At 42.8% G+C, this 27,612-nt stretch overlaps 1 protein-coding gene across 1 annotated transcript in view; it reads right to left on the bottom strand.

The window, feature by feature from the left end:
* Positions 1-4,539: 4,539 nt before the first annotated feature.
* Positions 4,540-27,612, bottom strand: part of LHFPL6 (LHFPL tetraspan subfamily member 6) — a 149,960-nt gene continuing 126,887 nt past the window's right edge. Inside the window, exons 3-4 of the mRNA XM_064504904.1 lie at positions 20,816-20,914; positions 4,540-5,637 (exon numbers count right to left, since the gene is read on the bottom strand). Coding sequence (XP_064360974.1) covers positions 5,519-5,637; positions 20,816-20,914 — 218 coding nt within the window. The 3' untranslated portion in view covers positions 4,540-5,518. The remainder of the gene's footprint in view (positions 5,638-20,815; positions 20,915-27,612) is intronic.

Here is a 27,612-nt window from a genome sequence, read left to right as displayed (position 1 = left end):
GATCTAGCTAACTTTCATTTCAGTCTAAACATTTTTAAAGACTTTTCTAAGTGGTGGGGGATTTTTTTCCCCCCACAGAAGTAGATTTGTATTTTTGTGAGGGACCAAACTCCATGGCATTCAGTGAAAATCTGAGTCATCTGTTAAAATATAAATCTTGACAAGTAATGACCTTCTTTTCACCTAATGTCCAATTTACGCTAATGCCCTCCCAAACTCCAGAAAAGGTCTTCACATGCCTCATATTTATGCAGAAAAGCTTCTATTTGACTTAAAGCTTAAATGCCAGAATTCAGACTTTCCTTCTCAAAAAATATTGCATTAGGGCTCAAGACAAGTCTTGGCACTGTATGTGCTGCACAGGTGAAGAAAGATGCCCGGTCTCAGGGTTATGGATGGGAGAGTTTCCTACTCAAGCTGTGTTCACCTCAACATTCCCAAAGGCCAGACTTATGTAAATAAACTATTGCACTAACTTCCTTCCCCTTCACTTGCCTCACTCAGACTTACATATGAACCGAATTGCTTGCTTCTAGAGATCAGTTTTTCTGGCCTGCATACTTCTAGCATTGTTGACAACCATTTTTTCCTTATCTAGTTATGCAAAGAAAAAGTTAAACAGACAAAGGCAACCAGATCCCAAAATCTTATTTCCAGTGGTAGCCTCATATAACCTCACTTTGGTGACTGGGAACAGTCATCATGGATTTACCAACAGTAAATTGTGCCTGACCAACCTGATTGCCTTCTATGATAAAATGACCAAATCTGTGGACAGGGGGAGAGCAGTGGATGTCATTTACCTCAGCTTTAGCATGGCTTTTGACAAAGTCTTGCATAGTATTCTTGTATCCAGGCTGGGACATTATGGTCTGGATGTGTGGGCAAACATATGGGTAAAAGCTTGATTGGATGGCCAGGCTTAGAGGGTCACATTTTATGAGTTGTACCCTACCTGGAAGCCTGTGACAAGTGGGGTACCACTGGGGTCTATCCTGGGACCTGTCCTGTTTAACAGCTTTATCAGTGACCTGGGGGAGGTGAAGAAAATGAGTGTGCTCTCATAAAGTTTGCAGATGACACTAAACTGAGGGGACCAATTAATATGACTGGGGGCTGCCATTCTGAGGGACCGAGACAGCCTAGAGGAATGGACCAACAGGAACCTTATGAAATTCAACAAGGACAAATGCAAAGTCCTACCCTTGGGAAGGAAGAGTCCCCTGCAGTGACACAGGCTGGGGATGGCTGGCCAGGGAGCAGCTCTGTGGAAAGGACCTAGGGGCCAAGGGGCAGTGAGCTGCACTGGAGTCAGCAGTGTGCCCTGCCACCACAGAAGGGCAACAGCATCCTGGGCTGCCTACAGCATCCTGGGCTGCATTAACAGAAGCAGAGCCAGCAAAGCGACGGAAATGATAATCCCTCTCTAATCAGCACTCATTAGACCTCATCTAGATACTGTGTGTGGTTTTGGGTCCCCCAGTACAAGGAAGGCATCAGAGGGAGCTCGGGGGAGGGCCACCAAGCTGGTTGGGGGCTGGAGCACTTGTCCTGTGAGGAAATGCTGAAGGAGGTGGGGTTATTTAGCCTGGAGAAGAGACACCTTCAGGAGAACCCAACAACATCCTCCCAGCACCTAAGGGAGGTTCCTGAGAAGAGACAGAGCCAAGCTCTTCACAGTGGTGCGTGGTGAGAAGACATGAGGCACAGGACATCAGTTGAAACAAGCGAGGTTTGGCCAAGATACAAGGAAAAGTTTTTCCACATGAGAGCAGTGGAACAGGTTGCACAGGGAGCTTGTGCTGTCTCTGTTCTTGGAGGTTTTCAAGACACAACTGGGTAAAGCCCTGAGTAAGCTCATCTGACCTCAGCTGACACTTGCTTTGAGCAGAAGGTTGGGCTAGAGACCTCCGGAGGTCCCTTCCAAACTGAATTATCCTCTAGTCCTAAGACAGTTTTTGATAATGAACAGCAGTCCACAACCATACTACTTGTTTCTGTGTAGTTTCTATATTGGTGGGGGGTGATCGATGAAAGCTGCTGCTCACAGAGAATCTGTTGGAAGCAGATCCATGATATCCATGTTGCTGGTGACCTCCAGAATGCAATATAAAAGGTAACCTGACATACATAACAGGGAATGTGTGAACGTACTCTGCTTACAGAATGACTGACAATGAGGAAAATAAACTCAGAGAAATTTAGAGATTGTGGAGCAAGTGCAACAGAGAGCCAAGCTGGTGAAAGCAGACCAGAAGAACATGGCGCCTTTATCATGGCAAACTGAAGAATTACAGGAAAAAGGCTACTGTATATATACTGTATAGATAGCAGGGGCTAAGTGCTAGAGAGATAGGAGAGCCATTGAGGCTAAGAACAATGGTGGAATCAGAAAAAGCAGGTATGAACTGGCAAATAAGTTTAGGCTGGAATTTAGAAAGTGCCTAATCACCCCAAGCAAGTGAGATTTTGGAACAAACTTCCCAATGTAGTTGTAGGAGAAAAGCTGATTAACTAGTTTTAAAATTGAGCTTGATAAATTTATGAACGGGATTATGTGACATGATTGCTGATAATGGCAGGAACAGAATTCAGTGAACTAGGGTTCCACCCAAGCTGACATCTTCTGTTTTGACAAATACAGGACCAAGCTCCTCATCTTCAAGAGTAAATAAATGGAAAATTAAACAGAGTAAATATTGTAAATATTTCATTGACATTTTAAATTGTGAAATTGAAAACAGTCATTTGTCCACCTTGAAGTTATTAGTTTGTAGCTGGGAGGCCTGAGAAATGTGATAATAAATGGCATGTACTGTATATTCTAGTGCAAAATGGGTATCAGAACCAAAATGCACAAATATGGACAAGCCTAATTAAGCTGTGATTGGTTTATTCATATCACAGCAGCTGAAAGCTATATGATAACCAGCTACAGAGCAGGTGCAGTGTATATCATTTGTTTGATTATTCAAAATAGCTCTTTTATTCAATTCCAAATAAAAAAAGGAGATTATAAACAAATTCAGAGGAAGTCAGTCATACTATAATTATATTGCATTGTAATAAGAAGCTAATTTTCTTCGTAAAGTAATTGATATTTCCATTTTGTCACAATAAATCAAACCAGAATCTGAACACAGGAAGAACTAACACAAGTCAAAATGTTCTCCATGATGCATGGACAAGAATATAAGCTAGGGAGGGTCAAATTTAGAATAATAGCACTTACATTTTTATAACCAAGTCATTGAAACTTTGTATAGCAAACTGCAGTTTCAGTGGAAGGAAAGACGTGTTTTCATCATAGCACAGTGTATAAAGGCAGCATTTTTGTATTGAGATATCTGCCAAAGGTCTTACTGGATCTAGGGGAACCACAGCCAAAGTTGTATTTATTTCTCTTTTGGTTTTAATAAAGCTGAAATCCACAACTCTAAAGGGCAAAATCATACTTAATGTGAGGGTATACAAAACGCTACTGACATTCAGCAGCAGGTCTGAATATGGGCCCAAGCTTTTTACAGGGAAGGAAGTGCCCAGAAAACCTGGAAGCACAAAAGGAAAACCACAGTGCTCTGTGTACAACCACTGTCAGTGCCACTGGAAGAGGTGTGCAAGAGGCAGGTCAGTGTGCTGCCCTATGTCTCCACAGCACGGTTGATGTGGTTCTCAGCAGAAGTGCGGTCAGACATGATATAGCTATTATGGGCTAATCTGGGAAGGGTAGGGTACAATTTTATTTTCACCACACAGCACCATAAAGTGAATAAATACTGCCTAGCCTATAACGAAACTTGACAAAATCCAGTTCAGCAACACCAGAATTGATCACTATAAACTGACATTGCTATTTCCATGCACCCATACCTCTGAAAACCTGTCCAGTGTAATGCAACTGTATGATTTCAGCTGTTAAAACAGCTGCAAGCATTATTAACCAATAAAACTGTAACTAGAACACACTGTAGGTTAGAAATACACAATCATGGAAATATACTGGGAAAAAAAAAAGCAGAAAAATGCACTCGAAAGGGAATAATATCAGTTATTGTAAGGATTAGAAGCTCCTTACAAATGCCAAGCTCAAAGGTCATGCTGTTTCTCTTAAAGAAAATGAATTCTTTGAGTTTTGTATATAAAATGCCAGTTCCTTGTGGAATGTCTCTTACTAGGCATTTGATCAGTGTGGATGCTATTAAGAAAGTAATGGCTTGTTTCAATTGCCAAAACAGGGATATCCAGTGCCATGTGAGATGCTGAGTCTCCAGTTGCCAGACCAGAATGGCGATGGTCTCCCAGAAGTCCTGCATTATATCTAACAGGATCATGCAAAAATGTAGCATACACTAGACTGTCCCAAGTGGCAAGAGACCTCTATGCTCAGGCAATGTAACTGAAGCCTAAATGTATGTGTTTTAGATGGAGAAAGGATACAGCACGGTTATCACAGTCATGATTACTTCTGAGGATTATTTTAAATGGGGATCTGATCAGACTAGATCTTTTTCATCTAGTGACGCTACCATGCATTGCAAGTATTGATCAAGGAAAAATTTATTTACAGAGATTTTCAAATACAAACATAAAATAGCACATTTATATATTTTTTTTTACAAAAAATGAATATTGAAATAATAAACATGGTACAGCACAATACGACATCAATGAGCTAAACATAACAGTGACAAAATCTATGTCTGGAAGAAGTTTCCTGTTAGTCTTACATAACCAACAGAGTTCTACAGTACCATAAGTGGAATTTTCAATGGACAGAAAAACGTCCATTTACTGCACTTCATAAAAGTACTATAGGCAAAGGCTACATATGCCAAGTAATTATGTTGCATTTTTGTAATAATGCTGATAACACAGAAGCTTAATAAAAGTTCTATAGGGCTGAATAAGCAGTGGCTAAATGTCTAGGGAGAAAATAGAGAATATACAAAATACTGATAAAGTGGCTTGTTGGTCCTTGTATTAAGTTTAACGTATAGGTTAAAAAGTGTCGTAACACTGAATCTTAAACCACCAGAAAGGAGTATTAAAAAAAAAAGGAGAAGAAAGAACCGCGCCGAGAAGTCTCCTCTCTGCTCGTTTTGTGCCATGGTCAACGTCCATGTGTGTGAGTGTGTGTGTGTGAGTGTGAGTGTGTGTGTGTGAGTGTGTGTGTGAGTGTGCTTTCAGGGGCGCTGCGCTGAAGGGACCACAGGGAGCTGCCCCGGCCCTCCAACACCATCTTGCTTCCACCAATCTTTCAACTAATGGGTGCACGTGGATTTTCACGATTTGCCAGAACGGAGCTTCCCTTGCTCGCAGAGTCGCGTTTTCCAGAGGCGGCCCCAGGGAGGCCCGGCAGGAAAGGCCGGCCCGTCCCTGCCGCTGCGCGTGGCCTCGGCCTGCCGCCTGCTCCCCGCTGTCTGCACCCGCTTCCTGCAAAAGGAGCTAAAGCACTTATAAGTCCCGCGTCCGTCGTTTCTTGGAGGATGCTGGCGAGTCCCGGCAGCCCGGCTCCCACTCAGTACGGGTACTGCTTCTGCTTCTTGCCGGAGAAGCAGGCCAGCCAGGTGCAGATCAGCATGGCCGCCGCCGCCCCGCCGCCGGTGCAGTAGTAGGCCCAGCCGATTTCGCAGGTCCCTGCAAGGAAACACCACACAGCGTTAACCGGGAACAAAGCCCCATTTCTCCCCGGCCCTTGTGAGCGGGGCCCGGCGAACCCAAGTGCGGGCCGCAGGAGGACGCCATGCGGGCGCTGGCGGGGGCCATGCTGTTGCACAGTGATGGCATATTCACCCAAGCAGACGGGCCGTGTTGGTACCGATTTGCACCACACTGGGAAAAATGACTCTCTGCCCTTCCTGGCAGCACAGCCCTAGACCTGATAGGAAATCTGCAGTACTTCCTATGGGATACAAGAGGCTGAACCTTTTTTTCGCCCCATGTAGCTACCAACAGGTAACCTCCACACATCTTCTCGGCCTTCTGGGTTTGTGAGAAACAGAGCTGAGCTGTGGCGTTTAAACAGCATTACCACTGCTGTGTAAATGGCAGATTTAAAGAGTCAATGCATCTGTCTTGGAGCAGATGCGCACTGCTTCATTTTCAGACTTTTCACCTCCTTTTTCTTTAGTAAGAATGCAAGAATGGCCGTTCTGCCTCAAAGCCCACCTAGCCAGGCCGATACCAGCATTAGATGCCTAGGGAAAAGCACACGGGCAAATAATCACAAGTGCATTTATTTATGTATTTATTATATTCTCAGTGTTTCCAAGGGTTAAAACTGGGAGGCTGCTTTATACTGATGCAGGAAAAAAGTGCTCCTTTAGGTTTTCTGCCCACTTGTAGTATATCCACCTCAAAAAGGAAACACGGGCTTGGAGGAATTGGTTTGCCTAGTGTTTTTTCAAGAAATTAGAGAAGCAAGGCTGTTTAAATTGCTCCCCTTCACTTTCTATAATGGTTCATCAGACAAGCCTCCAAGCTCACCTGGTTGGCAAATTGCTGTTTTCGACACAGGGGAAAACTACACTTGACAGTTAAAGTAAAGGTTGCTGGCACTGAAAATATGTTAGTAGTGGAACAGGAGGACCCTCTGCTTGCCAAGTCCGGAGAGAGGCTGTAGGACTGGTTTCCACAGCAGCTGCAGCAGCAGGTTTTTCCCTTCTTTTCTTTTTCCTCTTTTTCTGCTCTCCAGGCAGCTTTTGAGTGCTTGTTTTGTTGTTCCAGCAGAACACTCAGTCCTGCTGCATGTAATTCAGTGCTGGGACTTGCTTCCTTCAGAAGTAGCTGGGTGAATCAACTTCTACCATAATGGGGCTCAAAATTGGACTCTGCTGTAAACTGCTAGCTGACAATATGACCAGGATTTGGTTGCAAGGAACCCATTCACATCCCACTCACACATGCATAAATCTTTACTGGGCCAAATCAAAACTCCTTTTACTGCTTTACTCCACAAACAATCCCTGCAGCCAAAACCTTGAGGAAGGAAGGGAGGTTGATAGCTAAGAAGCAATCTTCTCTCCCTAATCTCTTCTCCAACACTGCATATTGACTGTCCAAATAAGTGAGCTCCCACACATCGGAGCCTATGTTCAGGATGCATGGGTTCTTCTGGCTATGTGGTGGAGATGCCCCTGTCTGAGTAAGGAGCTAGGGAAACTGTACCTTCCAAGAAGACTCACTCGGCCTGGCACCTGTAATGGCACAACCTTATCTGCTGTGCAGTGCTCTATGACTCTGTGCATTAGGCACAGCCAGTTGATGGACCATATGGCAGACACCTGCATCTGGCAGAGCAGGATATGGAGTGGGAGACTGACGAGGACACTGAATTTCCAACAGTGAAACAGAGGCTCCTGTGGCAAAGAAGCATGATGATGGGGGACCAGCTGCATGGGGTCTGCTATGGGAATGGAGTCCCCAAATCCAACCTCTTAAATACCTGGACAGTAAGGTCAGGAGGCAGTGATCACAGAGTAGTGATGGGAGACATACCAGTACATTAGTGATATCATGATTAATATGATTAATAATGACAGCAAAATGCTTAGGTGTTCATGTTATGGAATTAAAAACATTAAGCATTAGTCTGTGTTACTCTGAATGGCCTAGCCTGACTTCCCCACCTCTCCTGACCTGCTACAACTGTATTTCCCCATCAATTGCAGTGCACTTTCTTCTCTGTAGCAAAACTGTGGAGCAAAGCAGAGCTGCTCTATGTCTGCATGTATGTGGAGGAGGGAGTGGTATTTGGGAGGGAGGATTCAATACAGGTTTGTGAGTCACAGGAAGGAAGTATGTGAGGAAAAGGGCTGTGTTGGGGGCCCTTGGATTCCAGTACTTCCACAACTTGCCACCATGAGGGGAAGAGCCTTAAGAACTAGTCTTTAATTGCCCCTAAGTCCAGATTCCCAGTGAGTATGAAAGTTTAATTAAAATACAGAAAGACAGAGGCGGATTTCCCTGTCCCTACTCAGTGTCACCATCCATAGCCTAAAACTTCACTGATCTCTTGTCTAAAATGTTTAAAAATAGTGTCCCAATAGGGCCTTGAATATTTTTAATGGCCTCAGTATTTTTATACAGCAAAATTCATCACCAGCATGGGTATGTTGATAGGAATGGTGGTGGAGAGTCCTACGGTGGTCCAAAGGGCCATAAAGGGATCTCTCCCCTTCCAGCCACCACTGCATCTGCAGTAGAGGAGGTGATCAGGAAAGCAGCAGCTATAGCAGGGAGACGGCATCTTCACAGAGTTCTTAGAAAGCAAGAAGATACCTGTTGTTGCTCCTCAGGAGTTCACCCCATCTCAAAGGCCATTTTTAATTGGGTTGCATCCATTAATCTTGATCTTGAGTGCTTCAGACTCATTATAACTGAGGTTGGCCTGGTGCCCCCATCTATGGGGCCATCTCCCTGCTTTGAGCAGTGAGTGCTCTCAGTAAGGCACAAGCAATACTTCAGCAGGCAGCAGAAACCATTCTTCCCCATGAAGGACAGAAGGTAACAACAGACCATCCTTCTAGAAGTAGAGCTGAAAGTAGATGGAAAGTGGCTGTCCCAGCTGGAGCTATTTTTTGCTGCCACCACATACTCTGTCCTAAAGGCATCCTTGGGGACCAGGCTTGCAGGTCAGGCACTTAGCAAGTCTGCTAATCTTGCTTTAGAAACAAGATGTAAGGTACTCCAGAGTGCCTGTCAGTCTGTACATCCAAACATGTCTAATGAGTTGGCATGCCTGAAGGCAAACAGCACATCCATAGACTGTCTGCAGGATACCTGCAGGCCAGGTAAAGCGACATGAGTGAGAGGCAGAGCTTGTACTCACGGCCACCCTGAAGGCCTCAGGTTGACACTACAGCAGCATAATACTTCTTTCATTTCTTCTTCAAAATCCTCAAAACTTGCTTTAAAAAACAACCAAAAAAAATGAAGATCCTGACATGACCAGATGACTAGGTTGAGGTTTAGGCTTGGGATTATTAGCCTCTCTCCTTAAAATGCGGGAGCAGAAAGTTTGACAGATTTACTTGCTGTAATCTGGTTATACTCTACAGATTGACACCATTCTTGGCTTCCTTAGAGAAGACCATGCAGTGAGTCTGTCTTCCTTAGAGAAGACCAACAGAAGCCACAGAGAGCAATGAAGCAACTGGAAATGTCCTGGATGCTGATCCTCCTACACCCTCACAGCAGTCTCAGGGGACACCTGCCTATGGATCATCCATTCCTTTGTTTGTACACACATACCTGCCTACAGCTTTGGCTGGGATTTTCAAAATGGGATTTAAGCATTTCCAGGGTGTCTAAGCCAATTGGATTGCTTTGAAAATCATCAGGTGTATACCATGGAGGGGGTTGCTAAAGCATTCATTGTGATAAGATAGACTCTATCTGACAGTTCTTTTTAATTGCTAAGTATTCCTGAAACTATTAAATAATTGTGGCAGTTTGAAAAAATAAATCTTTCTCATCATGATGCTTCCAGGTAGAGAAAATAAATGTTAAAATGCTATTTTTCAAAGTGTTTAAAGATTCACCTGCTAGCAGTGTGCAAAGTTTCTCAGCTGTGCCATAAGCTGGAGTAGAATAAAGGAAATCTGACCTCTTACGCAATGTGATTTCAACTTTCGTGCATTGGTAGTAGGAGAGGGAGAGAGTACACACAATGCACATTAGGAAGAGAAAACTATTAAATCAGTGTCAGAGAAATGCACTAGAAATACCAGCTGCACATTCAATCTTGGATGAGGAGAATAACAGCTATTTCTCCATACTGCACTCCATTTACCCTAAGGACCACTGCCCTACTTAAATGCTCTAAGGCATGGCAGGCAGTGTCTTGATCTAATAAACGCAATGTAGTTCACAAGTATGAGTTGGGTCAAGATGAACAAATGAAAGAACAGGAAAGTGCAGGAGGATGAATGAAAGAGCAGGGAGACTGACCTTAGAGCAATAATAACCCAGCGATAAACTTGGCCATTATTTCCAGACTGTGTCAGGAGCAATGGGAGGCCCTGGATAAAATAGCTTGATCTGTGCTTGGATGATGCTGAGTAGACTAGCATTGTGCTGAAGCTATTGTGCTGAAGAAGAGCCTGTATCTGGGAGGGTATTTGAGTGCATAGGACTTAGCTATACTTGTTGTTATAAGTCCATAGCTAGTGAAGCCTGGGAGACTCCATTTCAAATGTACCTGCTGAAATGAATGATCGACTGCACCAGACAGCCATGTGTCAGACTGAAATAATACTACCGCTTTTATAATCCTGTATTGCACAAGGAAAAAAAAAAATACCTGAGTTTGTGTTTTTGTTCTGATGTTCTCTTTTTTACTGCATGTATGAGCTATTTTAATCCACTGCACCCTACAGAAAGATTGCTGGTTGTCAGTAATTGAGTAATTTAGCTGCAATTTAACTTGGAAAATGACTTTTGCTTCACTTTGATATTAAACTCTCAATTTAAAAGGAAGATGAAGCTTTGTAAAGGCCAGTGTTTACAAGTGATTAAATGTAATGCCAAATCAAATGGATATATACCTACAGAAAAGTTATATGTTAGAGAAAATAGATTTAGCTTTTTTGATTTATAGTTTTATAAACATTATAATAGTGAGTATCACAGAAGTACCCTTCTTCATGTTCAACTTTAATTGCACTGACATCAGCAGGAACAGTCATGTAATCGGGGTGAAGCAAATGGCTAAGGGCTTTGCAGAACTGGAGTTTAAATTCAACCGACAAGTAGAGCACTTTGCCTTCATGGAGCCCATCATATTAAATATTAGAATTACAGTATTGCAGTTTGTCATTTTTGTTAATGAGAAAACTCTAAAATGAAGAGTAAGACCACCTAATTACATGTTACGGTTAAAACAATTAAGTGAAAATGTGCCAATCCCCTGACCTCCACCCCCCAGCACAAAAGCTGATGTTTTCCTCAAGAATGCATATGGATATATATATAGGTAGAAGTGTGACAGTCCTCTGAGGGGCATGTAGATGTGTGCAAGAATGTGCACATGTCCTCGCCCATAGGGCGGACTGGGTGTGGTTTCATGCCAAAGTAATTTTCCCAACAGCTGAAGTACCCTTCTAGCTGATACAGATGATAAGCATCACAGCATCTTCCTTCTCCACACAGAACTGATGCTGCTTTTTACAGATCATTGTTTACCTGACAAGTCAGTGTGGAGAGAGAAGCTGTTGTTTCAGCATTTTGTTAGTCCTGGTTCCTTGTTTTGTTTTGTTTTGTTTTGGCTGGTTTGGTTTGGTAAAGGAGGGCATTGGAGCTCTTGCCTTCTGGTTGCTCAGTGAAATGGAACTGTCCAAATCAGCTCAGGTAAATTTGTGGCCAGCCACTAAAACTTCTGTTTTCAGATTTGGTTTACTGGGAGTGGCAGTAAAAGTGTCAGGATTAATTCTCAAATCACAGAATCACAGTCCTTGCAGCTATATGGCTAGATGGCCATTTTCCAAGCAACTAAAAGGAGGAAAGAGTGGGAACATCACACTCCTTTCCTTGAGGAAAAAGTACAAAGAGCAAGGTGAATAAGGAGGATACCAAAAGAAGATACAGCAGAAAGGAGTCCCACAGAATATAAGAGAATATTTACTAAAGCAAAAGAAGTCAACGAATGCAGAACATGAGCTTTGCTGTGGTGGATGGGCTTACTACAAAACACTCACATGCCTGACTTCTAATGTGATATTCAAGGCCATGGTATGTGCCCTTCTAGCTCCCCCTCAAATATACAAGGCAAATATATAAGACAAATTTGGGAGTGAGTGAACTTTGGCAACAGAAACTCTGTGGAGAGTTGATCTGCTGTGAAACTCTACCAGGATCCAGTTGCAGAAATAGAATTTTACCAGGATATTCATGATATCTTTTAAAAAATTATCACACACAGTCATATAGTTCCTGGAAATAACATATGATTTTCATCTAAAAAAAACAATAAATGACACTTATGAAAAAAAATCTAGTATATGGAATTGTCTTGGATGCAAACCTGCTAATTGCAAGACTTAGTATCTTAAATATTTGCACCTTACTTAATGTTAAGACTATCCTGGGCTTGCAGCCTAGAGTATTTGGCAGACTCTAATCATTTAACTTTAAGTAAAGTCTAGCTTCCAAGATGAAGAAAAAAAGTTCGAGAATTACCTAGACTGAAGAATAAAAATTATGTACCCTCAAAAATAAAAACTACAATTCTTGCTTGCAAAAACTTGTGCAGAAACTCTAATTAACAGCTTCACATGAGAGTCCAGTACCACAGGGGAACGTGAATTCATGCAGTCAATCAGGGTGTTGGAAAAATAATCAGAGAATAAAGTAAAGAGTGTGATGGTAAGGGATATACAGGGATTTGGAGATATGAAAGCCACAAATTAATGTAAGAGATAATCAGCTAATAAATAAGAAGGCATGATTATTTTGAAACAAAGCCAAGTTAAATTAAAGAACTAAAGAATTTTTTTCTTGACACAGTTAAACAATGAAAAAGTCATGTGAAATCAGCTACAAAAGCAGGAAAAGAAGTTAAAACTTGGCATGCATCCAAACAGGATTTAAGTAGTTATGTGAAAGAAAGAAAGAACACTATATAAGGTAAAACTGCAGCTGAACAAATAGCTGAGAACAAAATAATGAATTTGGTGAAGATCACTTCTTTCCGTCTGCTGTACGGATGTGATTTTCTCAAGGCATTTTTTCCCCTTTTTTAAAAAAAACATGATTTCTTAAGTGTATACAGATCAAGCTATATTGCTTACTTATTTTTGCTCAAAGAAATTGTATGGGTATTTTGGTCTGTAATCAATTGTGGGGAAGTCTCAAAAAGCTCAGAAGTGCAAAAATTGCCAAAAAAAGTAGCTACTTTGAAATTCTTCAGCTCTGCTGTTTGCAGACACTTGTATGACCAAATCCTCCTTTCTTTGGGGGAATCACAGAATTTTGTTTCATCGAGCCTCAAATTTGCTGTAGGCATGCCTTTACTGTGGGACAATGGAGGAAAAGCCAATACTACCTGACAATTTCAATGCTCAAGCTTCCAAGAGCAAATAGCTTGTGTCCTCTAACAAGGAGCTCTCCCAACTCCTTCGAAGAAATCAACGGAAAGGTGACTCCCTGCAGGAAGTGAAACTAACTTCACCTCTCTTTAGACACCCACAGTGCAGAGATCCAGACTGAATCAGTGCCCCAAACTCCTTCTAGAGACAACAAGGAGACAAAGTCACTTATAAAGCACGATGCACTTCACCTTAGGGTAGATGTCTAAAGCATGGCAGGTGTACTCTGCTTGATTAGCACCTATTTTTCTCCCTTCACCTGCGAAGGGATTCTAAATAACAATTCTAGCCACCCTGCTGAAGTAACAAAGAACACGAGGTACCTGCTCTCAGGTGGTCTGAATCCCCTTCTGGATGTCCCTGTTTGTCTCCATTAACCACAGAGGGTCCTTGCACGGCTATGGCCTAACTCTGGCATCAAAGGAAAGTGCCTTAAGCTCTATGGAATGTACGTTGGCTTTGATATAGTCACCAAAGCCCTGCAAACATTTAAGAATGGAAGTTTTCTAGGTAGCACTGAAGGGGAAGTGTTTCTTGATGAAACACTTTCTTTACTAGCGCGTAGGCTGACTCATTCATTTATCTAAGAACCCAGCAGCCGCAGCTCAGGCATGTTCATAAAAATTGTTCTCTGCGCCAATCAAAAAAAAGCGGAGAGGACACCACTAAAACTGATAAAAACTTCGAGCTGTTTGCAGAGAATGTGTGAAGAAAAAAGGGAGCTTCATGAGATAGATTGCTCAGAAAAAAACACAGCTTTGAAGCCTTTTCTTTTTAATAGGATTCTAATAAATTGTCCTGCCTTCAAAATCTTTTTCTTCATAGTTTTGGCACTGTATGTCAACACTCAGCCAGATGCTGAAATGATGCCACCTAAGGCCAATTAACTAGTTGACAAAGCTTTTTTTTTGTATTCACTGCTTTCTGTGGGGTTTTTATGTTGTTATTTTAGTAACTGCACTGTTTGCTTTTAAAGATCATTTAGTCTAATATTTCTATGGCAAAAGTAATTACCAAGTCAACAGTTCTCTTTCAGATATTTCAAACCCTCTAAAAGTGGCAGAGGGGAGCCTTAATAATAACGATCTGAGGAAACAAACACCCCTCAGCAGAGAAGCTTCTGAGAGCTTTTGACAATTCAGCTGCTTGTTCAGTTCAGGATGGGAACCAGCCTTTTAAGTTGCTCTCCAGACATCTACTGTGGCCAGGAGAGCCCTTTCACAGTGATTCAAAGAAGGGCCACCACGGAGGGCCATCAAAGGTGCATTTTTGGAACCATCTGCTTTGGCTGATGCTGGCCCACAACACTTGGATGTCTCTGTGGGTGACTGCTAGCGATGGAGCATGACAGGCGGAGAGCATGAAACAAGAAGACAGGATCCAAGAGGACTTGCAGAAAAATAGGACAGGGCACTGCTCCCAGCCTCATAAGGACTCCCACAATGGCATTAACTCAAACAGGAACAAAATACGTTTCACGACTTTGTTATTTTCACAGATACATTAACTCCTCAGTGCTTTTAAGAATAAACTCACTTTGGTGACAAAACATATTGGCTTGGCACATAAGGCAGTATGCCTTGTTTTTCTGCCACCACAGGGTTAACTGAGGAAGACCACTGCATCTATAACTTCGGTCAAACCACAAAAGGTACTTCAAGAGGGGCGCTCTCACAAAACTCAATTTTAAGCATTTAGCTTGGGAACAAAAAAAAAAGTCACATCCATTCACATTAAGTCCTTAGCCATTCCGGGAAAAATTTTCAGGGAAATCTGGCAAACTCTTGAAGCCCCAGGTCCCTTCCATTAAATTTCTCACATACAAGATAAACCCATGTCTTGTGCTTGGACACCTCCATCAGACCCAGACAGTAAGCTGAGGCTCTAGCAGCGTTTAGGGTAATAATCGTCTATCTCATCCTGAGTCCTCATCAGCCGCACTCCGGTCTGGCCAATTAATGCAAACCACGTTCAGTGGCAGCTCCTGTCATCTGTGAGCCACCAGGTTTGGGAGCAAACCCCTTCCCATTCAGCTCTCCCTGCTCTGCTGCACAGCTGCCACTGGGCATTTCTGCACATGTCCCTGCTCACGCGTGTGAGTCCTGAGCAGCACAGTGCTGTACCCCACATGCCCAGCTGGTCTGCCAGCAAGACATGCTGAGGGAGCAGGACACAGGCGGATACATAGAGCATGGCATGCCAACAGCCACTTCTGGGCTGGTGTAAGCCATTGCTGCCAGCTCTGAAGGCAGTAACGCACAGCAAACACCAGGCCATGTTTGTGGGATGCTCCTTAGCACAAATGATCACCCAGAAGAAAAAATACGTCCTAGGTAGGAAATAAATATACAACATAAAAAGTAGTCTCTCACAAAAAGGAGATAAAAAATCTGGACAATTAAGCATCCAGGCTGAGCTCCAGCTGCCCAAATATGCCATATTTACCCAAAAGGAAGACAACGTTTTCTTTTCCATGTAGTTTAATTTAAAAATTGGAGATCATCTTAAATTTGGTGTCCTTGTTCTTTCAGGTTAATAAAGTAAGTGAATAATATAATTTCATGTATCTGGTGACTGGGGAGTGGCAGCTGGAGGCCAGATGAAATTTCCTCAGGCACCTAAAAGGATATGAGACATCTTTTTGACAAACGAATCCCACGCTAGATAACCATTTTGCCATGCAGACTCTTAGGTACTGGTCTTACATTGCTATTTCTCGGGAAGTTCGGTTTTGCGAGATAAACTGGCTCAGTAGTCTCTGCATCTGTGTCTAGGGAAATCTATGGCCAAGAATGGAGTCCTTTATTGATTTTAGTCATTCAAAATCAGTCCTAACATATGCACCACATATATATACTCACATTTTCCTTAAAAAAAGAGTCAGTTCAGAAGCTTTCTTCACACAGTTTAAGTTTTGCAAAATGTGGATGTTTTTGCAAGTGTTTGGTGCAGTCTTCAATTTAAAGCAGACTCCCTCTGATTCTTAAAATTTCTTTTTAAAATTTTCATTTTTCAGCTGTTATTCTTGTGCAGTGCATTTAAAAATGAAAACAAAATAGGATATTAGTGCTTCTAGCTTGGCAAAACTAAATGTGCACTATATGATATGCTATAAAAATACTTTCTTTCGGGAAATTGCTTGCTAATTCCTTTTGTAGAACATAGGATTCTGCAGATCTGAATCACCTTCCCTTCTTTCAGTCAGCAGCTCTGTACTGCTGAGCCTAACTTGCCATGTTAGCACTGCCCTGAATGGGCCTATGGGCAATTCCAGGGTATAAATAATGCAGCATAACAGTAACAACTTGTGCTGTAACAAGAGATTAAGATGATTTTGATCCTTTCTCAGATATCTGGTATAAGAGTAAGGCAGTCTCAGCACATGTGCTGCTAGCTTATGGCTCTAGTCTGTAATCAGGCATTAGCCCATGGCCAAACACTAATTAGATGAAGAACTTTTGATTTGGTCACCAAGCAAACTGTGCTGGTTTCAAACAACACATCTCTTCTCTCTCCACCACGCTCATTTATATTGCCCTTTTTCTAGAAGTTACCACCCTAAAAACAGAGGCAGAAGACTCCAGTCCACAGCCGCTGTTGTGGTGGGAACTCAGCTCCATCAGTGATTTAAGCTGGGATGCCACAATAGAAAGGGGCCCCGGAGGCAGCAATACTTCTGCCCACTCTGGTGGGCAGCCAGGAAGTACAAGCAGAGGGGCAGGATGGAGTGCTGGGAACATCATGGATTTAACCCACCCCAACAAGATTTGCCAGAGCTCATCTGTCAAAGTACTAATGTATCAGTGTGGGGTTTTTTTTTTTCATGATGGCAATAACAGATAACTACAGATGAGTAGATAGCAGGCCTCTCTACAGATACACTGTTGACTTACAGAGGTTACTCACCATCCTCACTACCAAAACAGCTAGTCTATTGAGTGTGATTTAATCAGCGATTTGGATTGTCCTTGGCAGGATATCTTCAACTGAAGAATGACTCCATTTTTTAGAGATTGAGGTATACAAATGCTTTTATTTGATTGGAAAAAATAACCCAATTAAATACACAAATGTTTAAGGAAACCATTTGGACACAGTTCACCTAACGAAAAAACAGAAATAAATATCCAGTTTTAAAGAAAGCAGCAAACTACTGGGCATTTCAAGATGTTGGCTCAGGTTTTTTTAGAAAAGAATACCCAAATCCACTTATATGTAAATTAAAAGCACGATTATTTTTCCTGCAGCTTTATTAAATATTGCTTTGGAATGTACATAAAGATCTGGGGCAGGGGGGGCAGTGTTTTCTCTTCACAGTATGGGCTATCTCAGCAGTATTTGGAGAGCCTATTATTCTGAAGCCTTTGTCAGAGTGCCTGAAGACATGAAAATGCATTTCTTATCTAGCAGCGCCCCTAAGGATTAGGATTTTTATGGGTTTGTAACATTGCTTTTTATTTCTTCTATCTAGTTATGAGCATGTTTCAGGGGTTTTTGTCTTGTTTTGTTAAAGCCATTTTAATTTAATTGCTAATTCTGGAATATTTCTGGTTAAAACAGCATTCCACAATGCAAAATTCAGCTGCTTCTCAAGTGAGTTCTTACAATTCCTCCTCTGTACCCATCCTTTGTCCTTCTCATCCTCCAAAAATCCAGGAGATCCAGCTCCTGGTTTCTCTCTTCTACTATTGAGAAGACTGCAGAGTGCTGTCCTGTTCAGCATCCCTGTGAAAGCCCTCTCCTTTGAACTCAACTGCATGGGCCAGGAAACAGGCTCATAATGCCATTCTAGCTAGCACCCACAGAAGCAGGAGGAGCAGGATCAGCTCTCCCACTGCCACCATTTCTCACATCAAAAAACCAGCCCAGGGCTCATTGCAGTGCAGCTTTTCTGAGGGTAGATTTTGAATGAAGTGAGTGTATGTGTGGTTCTTAAGGCAACTCATTTCATAGACTTAGGAACAGAAAGCATAGCATTGCAGATTAATCAAATTAACTATTCAAATTAAAGCAATAATAAATTTGTCTTGAGACTTAGTCAGATTAAGTCTTTGTCATTTTGGCCTTCATTTTTGGCCTTTAGGCTATAATGAGTAAACCAGTCTCTAACGATTGAGAAAAGACTAGAGAGTTTGGGCTATCACTAACCAAGAAGTATTCATCAAAAAAGACGAGCAGCCTGGCTATTAAACAGCCCTCGAAGAGAACCTCTTCTTTACTGATGACCTTGGTAACTCAGCAGGAACCAGGCACTGACATTAACCTAAAATTCAATCTGATCATTTAAGTTCACTACCAATGTATGTGGAAAAGAGCTGTTTAGTGGCTGAGTTGTCTGGTGGAAATCACTACAGCAAATTTCTGCTCTCACTATAATCTGTTAATTAATGTGTTAACATAAAATTCTAACACATCAGTGAGAATAGCACTCCAGTCAAGTCTAGGCATGCATTAACACATGCCCAGTATACTCCGGATCCAGAAAATATTGTAATACAGAGCTTCACAGAGTTAATATATGTCCCCTGTTCACAGTCCTTATGTGCAACTGGAAGAAAAAGTTGACAGTTAAAATCGTTCACAGAAGTCCCTTTACTGACTTCATTGGCAAAAATGATTCAATTTATGCAAATACCTGATTCGTGAGTCAAGATTCAGATGACAAAGGTGGTCTCAAAGATCCTGGTCTCACTGTGTGCCCAACCATGTTTATGGCTATAGCTTGGAATCGCTTAGCTGTGGTCATCAAAGAGCTCAGACTGACAGAAAAGAAAAAAGCTTCTCGTGGCATTTTTCAGAGGAATAACCCAGAAAGCACTTTTCTGCACTCTGGGGAGAGCACAATACTGAGAAATGACTGAAGTCTGGGATGGGGGAAGACTGTCAGGAGGCAAAGGCAGGACTCACAGGAACACAGCTGCTCACACGGTCAGAGTGAAAGAGCAGACTTCAGTCTACACCCGCTAGCTGTCTGGTCGGCCTTTCAAGCAGGAGTGCTGCTGAATGCCTTGATTAGGAACAAAACGAGACATCTGCATAGGCTTGATTAGGAGCTGAGATGAACAGACTGTTTCCCACAATAGCTACTTTGTCTTTTTCCCAGTCCTTTTAATACATACTTGGAGAGACCTTTCCTTAGAATTGGGAATATTATTTCCGGGGCACTTTTCCTGATATTTGACTCTACATCATTGTTCTCAGTTGCACTCTCCTCTTCATTCTTTGTTTTTCTTCTAAGTTGAAGAAAAAAATTTGTAGGAAGTTATGTGCTTCACTGGAAGGAAAATTTAATATTAATAGCACAGAAGATATGAGAGTTGAGAATAACAAGGTAAAGCTTCTAGAGGATGTTACGTAACTCCTGGGCAAGACCATCAGTAGTGGCTGCCAGTAACACCATCAGCAGCAGTGGCAGAGATGGGTGTGGTCAGCAGCAGTGAGAATTGCTGGTCCTGTGCCAGAGCAAATACACTTCAGCACACACTGTGGGAGTGGTGTAAGGAAGGGTGGTGACCTGGAGCATTTCTTCCAAAAGATTTTTTTTTCACAATTTGATGCTATTTTATGCAACTCTGCCCTCAATCTCAGTTCACTTGCAAATCTTCCCAAGAAGCATTTTGGAGATGGAGAGAAAACTGTCTGCTCTAGAAGCCTGACACAAATGTCAGTGCAAAATTAAAAAATAATGAAATGAGTTTGTGTTTAACCCTAGGAAACTATTTTTGCCCAGTGTTCTTTATAGTGGGATTATTACCAGGTTACCAGGAACCCTGCACACTCAGATATTGAAAGGATTTCTAACATTAACCATAACATTTAGTTTGCTGGGTCTGAGAAACTGTGTGTGCCTGCTTGGAAGTTTGAACTCAGCCTGCGGAGGGCCTGGGCGCTCAGTCACTCCTGCTCCTTCAGGGAGGTTACAGATCCTCCTCTTCCTCAAGCAACACAAGATCAGGGATCTCCTGAGTGCTTACAGACTAGGGAATCAGCAGTTACTCAAGTCCTTCTAGCTAAATGAGGACCTGAATGTGCATTCAAACACCAGACCCCTGGTCATCCACGTTGCTTTATGCTTAGTTCCCTGCTTGGCCTGTTTTGGACTACCTGATGATCTCTCTACAGGAAGCATTACTGATGTGACAGTGAGCCCAGCTTGGCCACGTCCCTAGCTCTCATTCAGCTCTCAGTGTAGACACCACCAGTAAGGCCAGTGGCTTGTTAGGGAAAAGGTTTTCATAAGGAGCAAGTGTTACTTACCAGTTTCCCAAGTATGTGAGTAACCAAAACCATACACTTTAAACTTCAGTAGGCCATGAGCATGCCAGACTTCAAAGACAGACAACTGCACTGGGGGAATAAATTACCCCTGACCTCTTCTGCGACATGATGCCTCTGCCTGACCTGCTACGAAGTCCAGGGATGTCAGCTTGCACATCACAAGACTATTAAATCTGATGCCTTAAATACATGCATAGACACATATATATGTATATATACATACATACACACATTCCAGTGTGTGTATGTCCACAGTCTTACAGGAAAATATTTCCAGTAGCGATATCAGAAGTCCCATGCCTTAACATTGCTCCTTAAACATGCAATAGGAATACCGTAATGCACGCAACTGGGTTGCTCCACCAAGCCTGCCCTCCTGGCCTCTCTCTGCTTTTATGAACAACAGATAGGAGAGAGTCTAATGTAGCTGAGATGCTCTGACGGTGACTTACCCAGTTCAAACTGGTTAGAAAGGTTATCACAGGTTTGTCTTACTTCTTCACTGTCCCAGCCAAGAGGATAGAGAGCACAACCAGAGCCAATCAACAAACCTACAGAGAAAAAAGAAAATAGAAGTTTATACAAGCAACTGCCATTAGTTTAAACAAGGGCTAGAAGTCAAGCTGCCATATGGGCATCTCAGAAAAAATCTCTTCTTGTCCCGAGAACAGCAGCAAATAATTTTGACTCCTACTACTGCATGGTGTTTTCAGAGGATGTAGAGCTGAGCTTCCTACCTACCTACTGCTTACAGCTGGCCTAAGTGCTGGAAGAAGCCTTGTGCTTTTAAATTCCCCTTTTATTGTGCAGAACTGCTACATATTCTGTTTCGAAAACTTAATACGGGGTTAAATAGAAGCTGTGCTAATCACAGCATTTATAAGCTGATTGCTTCTGATTAATTAAAACAACAATCAACCAGGGTCTATCAGGGGTTCCAGCAGGAGAAAGTAAACCAACAGCTGCACTAATTCCTTGCCATTTTTCTTTATTTTCCACCCCTTCAAAAGCCAAGGAAGAAAGATTTCATGTCACCCAATCAATTCATACCACAGGTGCATGCTGCACAAAGTTTTCTCAAACCATTTCAGCAAAAACAACTGGCCTCTTAAACCATTCCACCTATTGCTGTGCTTGGCTTAACATTCACAACATGCCTTGCTTTCTCCAATCCTCACGCTGTTCAAAACAGTGTTTTAGCTAAGTCTTTCCCTTCACAAGATCTTACTGGGATCACCCCATAGGCCATGATTATTTTGCAGAAGTGACATTTTTATCATTTTGCATTCTCAGCTGTCATTGCAGCAGCTGCCAAAAAGCAGGTGTAGTTGGCAAAGTATTTTCTGATAGAGATTTTATAAGGACATTCTAGAGAACAGTAAAATATATATTCTTTAAATGTTACCTCCTTTTTGTAAGATCTTTTTATAAGACTGAAAATGAATCACTATGTAGATAACAGGTTGGGTGTGCCTGGCACTTTGCAGGCTGAAAGGGCAGGCAAGTTCTCAAAAGTTTGTAATGTGGATTTTCAATGGTGCTTTTTACCTGCTAGCCAAAGCACAGGACTGGGACAGGTTTTCAAGTCCTACAGCTGCCCTTGACTGACCTTGGGCAAACTCCTTGACTTCACAACACCTCATTTCTCTCTTGACAATGAGAATAAAGGCAATGTCCTCTGGAAAGCACTTATGTTACTCCTCTTCTAGTGGAGAAGACCACTCCAGAGGCACCATGGAAGTTACACAGGTCCTGAGTGGGATTTCTGACTCAGGACCTGGAGCTATCTGTGTATTTCTACCTCCACCCTCATGAAACTTAAGCTTCTCACATAATTGATGCACCTGTAAAGTACAGAAATCACCTTATTATTTTCCTGACCCACTCTAACACACACCTGAACCAGGCACTGAAATCCAGAAGTGGAAGCCCATCTTCCCCTCAAAGATATTGGATGCTCTTAGCTCAGCAGCTCCTTTGCTGCTGCTCCAAGCACAGCTGCCCCTATTCAGGGCCAAATATTGGCTCCTTCAAGTTCAAATTCATTCTTGCTACTAAATTCTACTTCTTCCTTTTCTTGTTGGGCAATCACTGCCTATCCTCTCTTCATATCTACACTGCTTAATGGAAAAGAAATCTCTGAGACAGCCTCCTCTCATGTGGCACATTCTCCCAACAGCTACAAAGGCATAAAAGAAATTAAGGATACATGAATGCTAGATAGTTTTAGTACTCTGCATGACCTGGATATGGTTGCTTCTAATGTCTTAGCTAACTGCTTTCAGAGTGTCATCTGATTTCCCCCCCCCAGGGATGTAGAGCTAATAGAAGCAGGTAGAATCCATGTAAATGAGAGCCGCTTCTAATTAAATTCTCAGAAAGATGTTTCTCAAGCAAGGGAAATCAGGGCAAAACCAGGTCTACATTTGTTAAAAGACTGCTTAGGACTCTCAAAAAATGACTGAATTTCACATGAAGTGTTAAAGTTAAAAGGACATTGTAAAGCATTAATAGCACTGTCTGCCAAAGTGCTAGGAACAGCAGAACCATATGGGGCAATGAAGAACTTCAACTTTGGAAATGAGAATGGTGGTGGAAGGGAGAAAGAACCTGCTGAATCTGCCAAAAAATGAACCACCCTGGCTGGGTCGTTTTCAATCAAACTGGATCCCTGAACAGACTCGCTGGGAGACCTAAAAAATACTAGAACGGCTCCAATGTAAGGGGCAGGAAGAGGTGCACAGGGGTTTGGAGGAAAAGCAAGCCTCCAGCCGCCTGCACTGGATCAGCTCAAAGGGCAGCCCTTAGTCACAGATGGGTCCTGGGAAACCTCCCGTTCAATTCTTCCAAGACAGCACAACAGTGTGAACAAGTGAAAGGACAATTACCATAACAATGCCGCTTCTCAGAAATGCAGAACAAACTTTCACTCAGCACTTGCCAAATGCTCTCCTCAGGTGGCAAGTGTCTAGAGCACACCGCATGCATAAAGGGCTGCTTGTTTGTAGCTCCCTTTAGGTTTGTTGCAATAACGGGTTGTTGTTTGCTGTTGTTTTTTTCTCCCACGAATACTCCTCAAAGCATTTTCCACCTCTCTAGAGCTCCTCCTCTTCCAAACATTTTGTACCCACTCACTCTTTCTGCCTCTGATGCTACACTGGATACAGTGGCCACAAGCATTAGCAACTTCCTTCCTTAGCTGGACCTCTCCATCTCTGTACTGCACCCTCTTCCCCATTTCTGTGAGTTCATCTCTGTAAGCCCAAAAGTCCAATTTCAGTCAAAATGAATTGTTGGGGTCTGACTACATCATTTACTTGGTGTTCTTAAAGAACATCACAAAAGAGTGCCTTGGCCTGGATTAAGCCTTAGCCTCTAACTTTAGTCTCAATTGTAATCACCTGTGATGAGTAAAAATAATAATTATTAAAAATAATCCCGGATTTCTTCTAATTTCTTTCACAAAACCAGGAAACTTGCATAGGTCCTGCAGAGCCAACACCCTCAAACATAAGGCTTGCTTACACAAAGACATGACATCTAGTCCTATTCTCTGATCAACTGATGTAAATCTAGAAAAATTAAATTAGGAGATGGGTAAGAGATTACTACAAATGTAAAATCAAGGCCTGTCTTGCACAAAAATCCCAGTGATGCAGTCAAAATACATTAGCAATCCAACAGAGTGTAGTATTAAATTGCTCCAAAGGAGCAACTACCTCGCTCAGACATGGGTGCTTTCCATTAAAGCCAGTCAATCCTACCTAATAACCAGATCACATCACCTACCTCTGAGCCTTGTCAGCACTAGCATGCTATGACAGGAAAACTGTAGCCCAAAGAGAGCTGGCTCTCCAGTTGGCTATGGCTTTTAGCAGTGCTGAATTTCTTCTGTGGAATACAAGCCATCATCTCCTGTAGTTTCTTTTCTTCTCACAGCCTGCACTGACTGTGAAAATGAGATCAAACGGGAAACTACCGCCTAAGTTCAGCGCCTCCATGGCCCCTCCTCGGGGATCCAATTTCTTACTAATCTAGAATAGTCAGCAGCAGACAGCTTTCCACCTCTCCCAAGAGTCTCTGACAGATTAAAACAGGATTAGCACTGCTCGGACATCGAGCTTGTGAAGTGACCCCAAAGTGCAAGCAGCAGCATGTTTATGTGCGAAGAACAAGGCAGAAAGCTACAAAACAGCTGCCTGCAGAGCTCACAGGCTCCATTTAGTGAACACAAAACTCACCAGAGACCAAGGGGACTGCCAGGAGCACGGGGCTATGGTGCCATTGGGCAAAAAGGCTCTTACAAATACTAATTCTGTGACAGGACCATCTGAATACAACTCCTAAAGCTGTTGTTTTGACATCTCTTTTGACATCGCTGGTTTTCAGCTGGTTTTGATTCACCTTCAAATATTTCCCTGCGGTGGTGTGGATATGCCTGTCATGGATTTAGGTCTATTGGTGAAACAGTTGTTTTCTCAGGTACTTTTTGCATGCAAGGACAAGGCTAAACTCATGGAACTGGCTTCAGTTTAAGACCTCCAAGAAGGCTTAAAGCCCATTAGTCAGTAGAAAGATTTCCTTTTTCAAATTTCACAAATTTTGGTTTAAGCTGTGAGGTATGTGTATATATATATATGTACGAGCATGTGTGTGCCTGTATGCCTAATGGTGCCCCATTGCTTTCAGCAGGATCCTGCGTAAATGCAACAGAGCTGGATACAGGCAAGGTCTGAATGAGCAGTGAAGATGGTAAATGGGGCACCATGAATTGGCATTAGAGATCCCATATTTTATGAGCCGGACTGTGCCTTCCTGGTGTGATCAGGCCTGGTGCAAAAGCACTTCAGCCCCTTCCTTCCTTTCTGGTCAATCCATCCTCATTTGTAAGCAACAGTGTGTATCAGATCCTGGGAAAGCAAAAAGACTGCATACTATAATCTCTAATAATTCATACACATGCCTGTAGCCAATTTGTCTAATCACAGAGAATGTAGATCCTGGGGAACAGCTGCAACCTCCATTTGAAGATCTAAGTTAAATACAAATGCCGCAAACCCAGTGCAAAACCTTAAGCCAATTTTGCAGCTTCAGTTGAGAGCAGTTACTAGTTTAGCTCAAGAGTGCACATCCTGGCCTGCTCTACAGTTAATGTATTTAGCCAGCTAAGCTACCCAGGACACCACACCCATCTTTACAGCTGCTTAAAATGCTTAGGATGCCGATAACATTCTTTAAAGGAAAGGGGGAAAAAACCCAGCAAACCGCCCTGCTGTAATTACCGTCATCTGTCATCTTCCATTATCCATTACAGTCATTCAAAAAAATAAAAAGGAGAAGGGAATGTGCAGCAAGATGTCCATAAATGGCAGCTTCATGGAAGGAGCTGCAGCTTTGAGATGTGAAGGAGTCAACAGGATGGGGCTAGCTGGCAACGGAGGCACTAGCGGCATTCGGCTTTTCTTTCGGATGACACGCTGTATGCCAGTGGAGGTGTTGGCACTATCAGCGACCAGCTCTTCTGGAGCAATTTCACATTCAGAAATGAAAGAGCTTCTTGCTCTGTGTGAAGCCTGAGGATCTGTGAATCACTGCTGTTGCAAGTGTCACGGCTGGCTTGAAACACTAGCACAGTGCGTGGGGAGAGAGCCGGAGGGCTGACTTCAGCACAGCCAGCTTAGGCAATGCAAAGCCTGAATTAAATGGCTGGCTTCAATATTTAACTGGGTCCCATTTAGCCACTAGGCTCCTTGTACAGTCAAGGAAGAGAGCTGGATACCTCCAAAAAATTGTCCAAAAAAAGCCTACACAGTAAGTGAGGAGCTGCCTGGACCCTGACAACAGAAAACACTAGAGTAAAGGAAGCACCTAGCACACGCTGACCCAGCTTAGGCCTTGGACACATCTGTCCACCCGAGGGCACAAACACCTTGTCCAGGGACAGATTTCTGACTGCAATGGGCTTAAGTTTTGAAGCCCAGCTCGAGGGGGAGCATGAGCTGCCCACTAAGCAGTCAGATCTCCCAGTTCATGATGCAGGAGACTTGGGTCCAGCTTCTCCCTCACCTGGGGGTGTTTATACCCACTGTGCTGCATCTCAAGCCACAAAGCCACAAAATACTGCAGGAGGGCAATGTGAGCCTGCAGTCAGAGAGGCAAAGCTTTGGAGTCGCTGTGGCTAAGGGTTAAGGACTGCCTCGTGCCCCTGAGCCTGAGCAGACGATCACTACCATCACCCTGACTGCGCTGCTGCCACTGGTGCATCCTCTTCACAACAAAAGAAGCCTTTAAAAACTCCAAGTCAATTTTTTTCCACACTGCAGTTGTTACAACTTTAACTGAGGCTGAAGAAGCCCTGCCACCCCGCTGGGTGACCACACAGCGCTTTACAAGCAATGCACAACTGCGCCCTGCAGATGTGGCATGCCAACAGCCTAGAAGTTGTGCAACTACAAAGCAGGGTGTCAGGGAGAGGATGCCTCAATAGCAAACTGCCCAAAACAATCTTCATCCCTCCCAAAGACAGATCAAATAAACAACAACTTTCGTTATCACTCTTGCTGTTTATATAACATGTGATCATACTGTACAAACACTTAGCATTTGAAAGACAATTCTTGTTTGTCTGGAGTAAAGCTCCTGATCAAAAATAACTACATGTAACAGGTTCTGCATATGGCTGATGCTGCTGAGCAGGAGGGCAGAGGCGAGAGGACAGTAATTACATTAGTGGCTTGGCACAGATCTAAGTTCCATCTTTGAAGTAATAAAGACATGATTTGTGGCATGAAGCAATCAGCTTACTCAAAGAAGTAAAATATGAACACCTGTTAATATCCCCAGAAATAGCTTGGATATAGGCAAGTCTAGAACAATAAATATAGAAAGATTAATAAACCAAGAAACATTAACTAGATTTGGCCATGGGCTTGTCTGCACAGCTGCACTCAGAGAAGCCAAGGCCAATCAGGAACATTAAATGCACAAAAACTGAAGCTTGCACATTCTTATGGTGGGCAGTCCTCAGACCGTTGGTGTGGCTTCAGTGGGAGCGTCCACCTGAAGATCTGATGTGCTGTATATGACACACATAGGCATTGCACCATAGATTAATTGTCTGTAATTGTCCTGACAGTCGGCTCTACCCTTCCCTCCCTGAAGTTATAGTTTGCCCCTGATTATTATATGGCTCATTCCTGTTATGTCCTCAGCCCATTAGTTCATTGCCTCCTCAAAAGCCAATTCCCCA

This window comes from Dromaius novaehollandiae, chromosome 1 (genome assembly GCF_036370855.1).
Source record: "Dromaius novaehollandiae isolate bDroNov1 chromosome 1, bDroNov1.hap1, whole genome shotgun sequence".
Taxonomy (NCBI): domain Eukaryota; kingdom Metazoa; phylum Chordata; class Aves; order Casuariiformes; family Dromaiidae; genus Dromaius; species Dromaius novaehollandiae.
The sequence above is the reverse complement of the archived record's forward strand: the minus strand, read 5'-3'. Positions and strand labels throughout refer to the sequence as shown.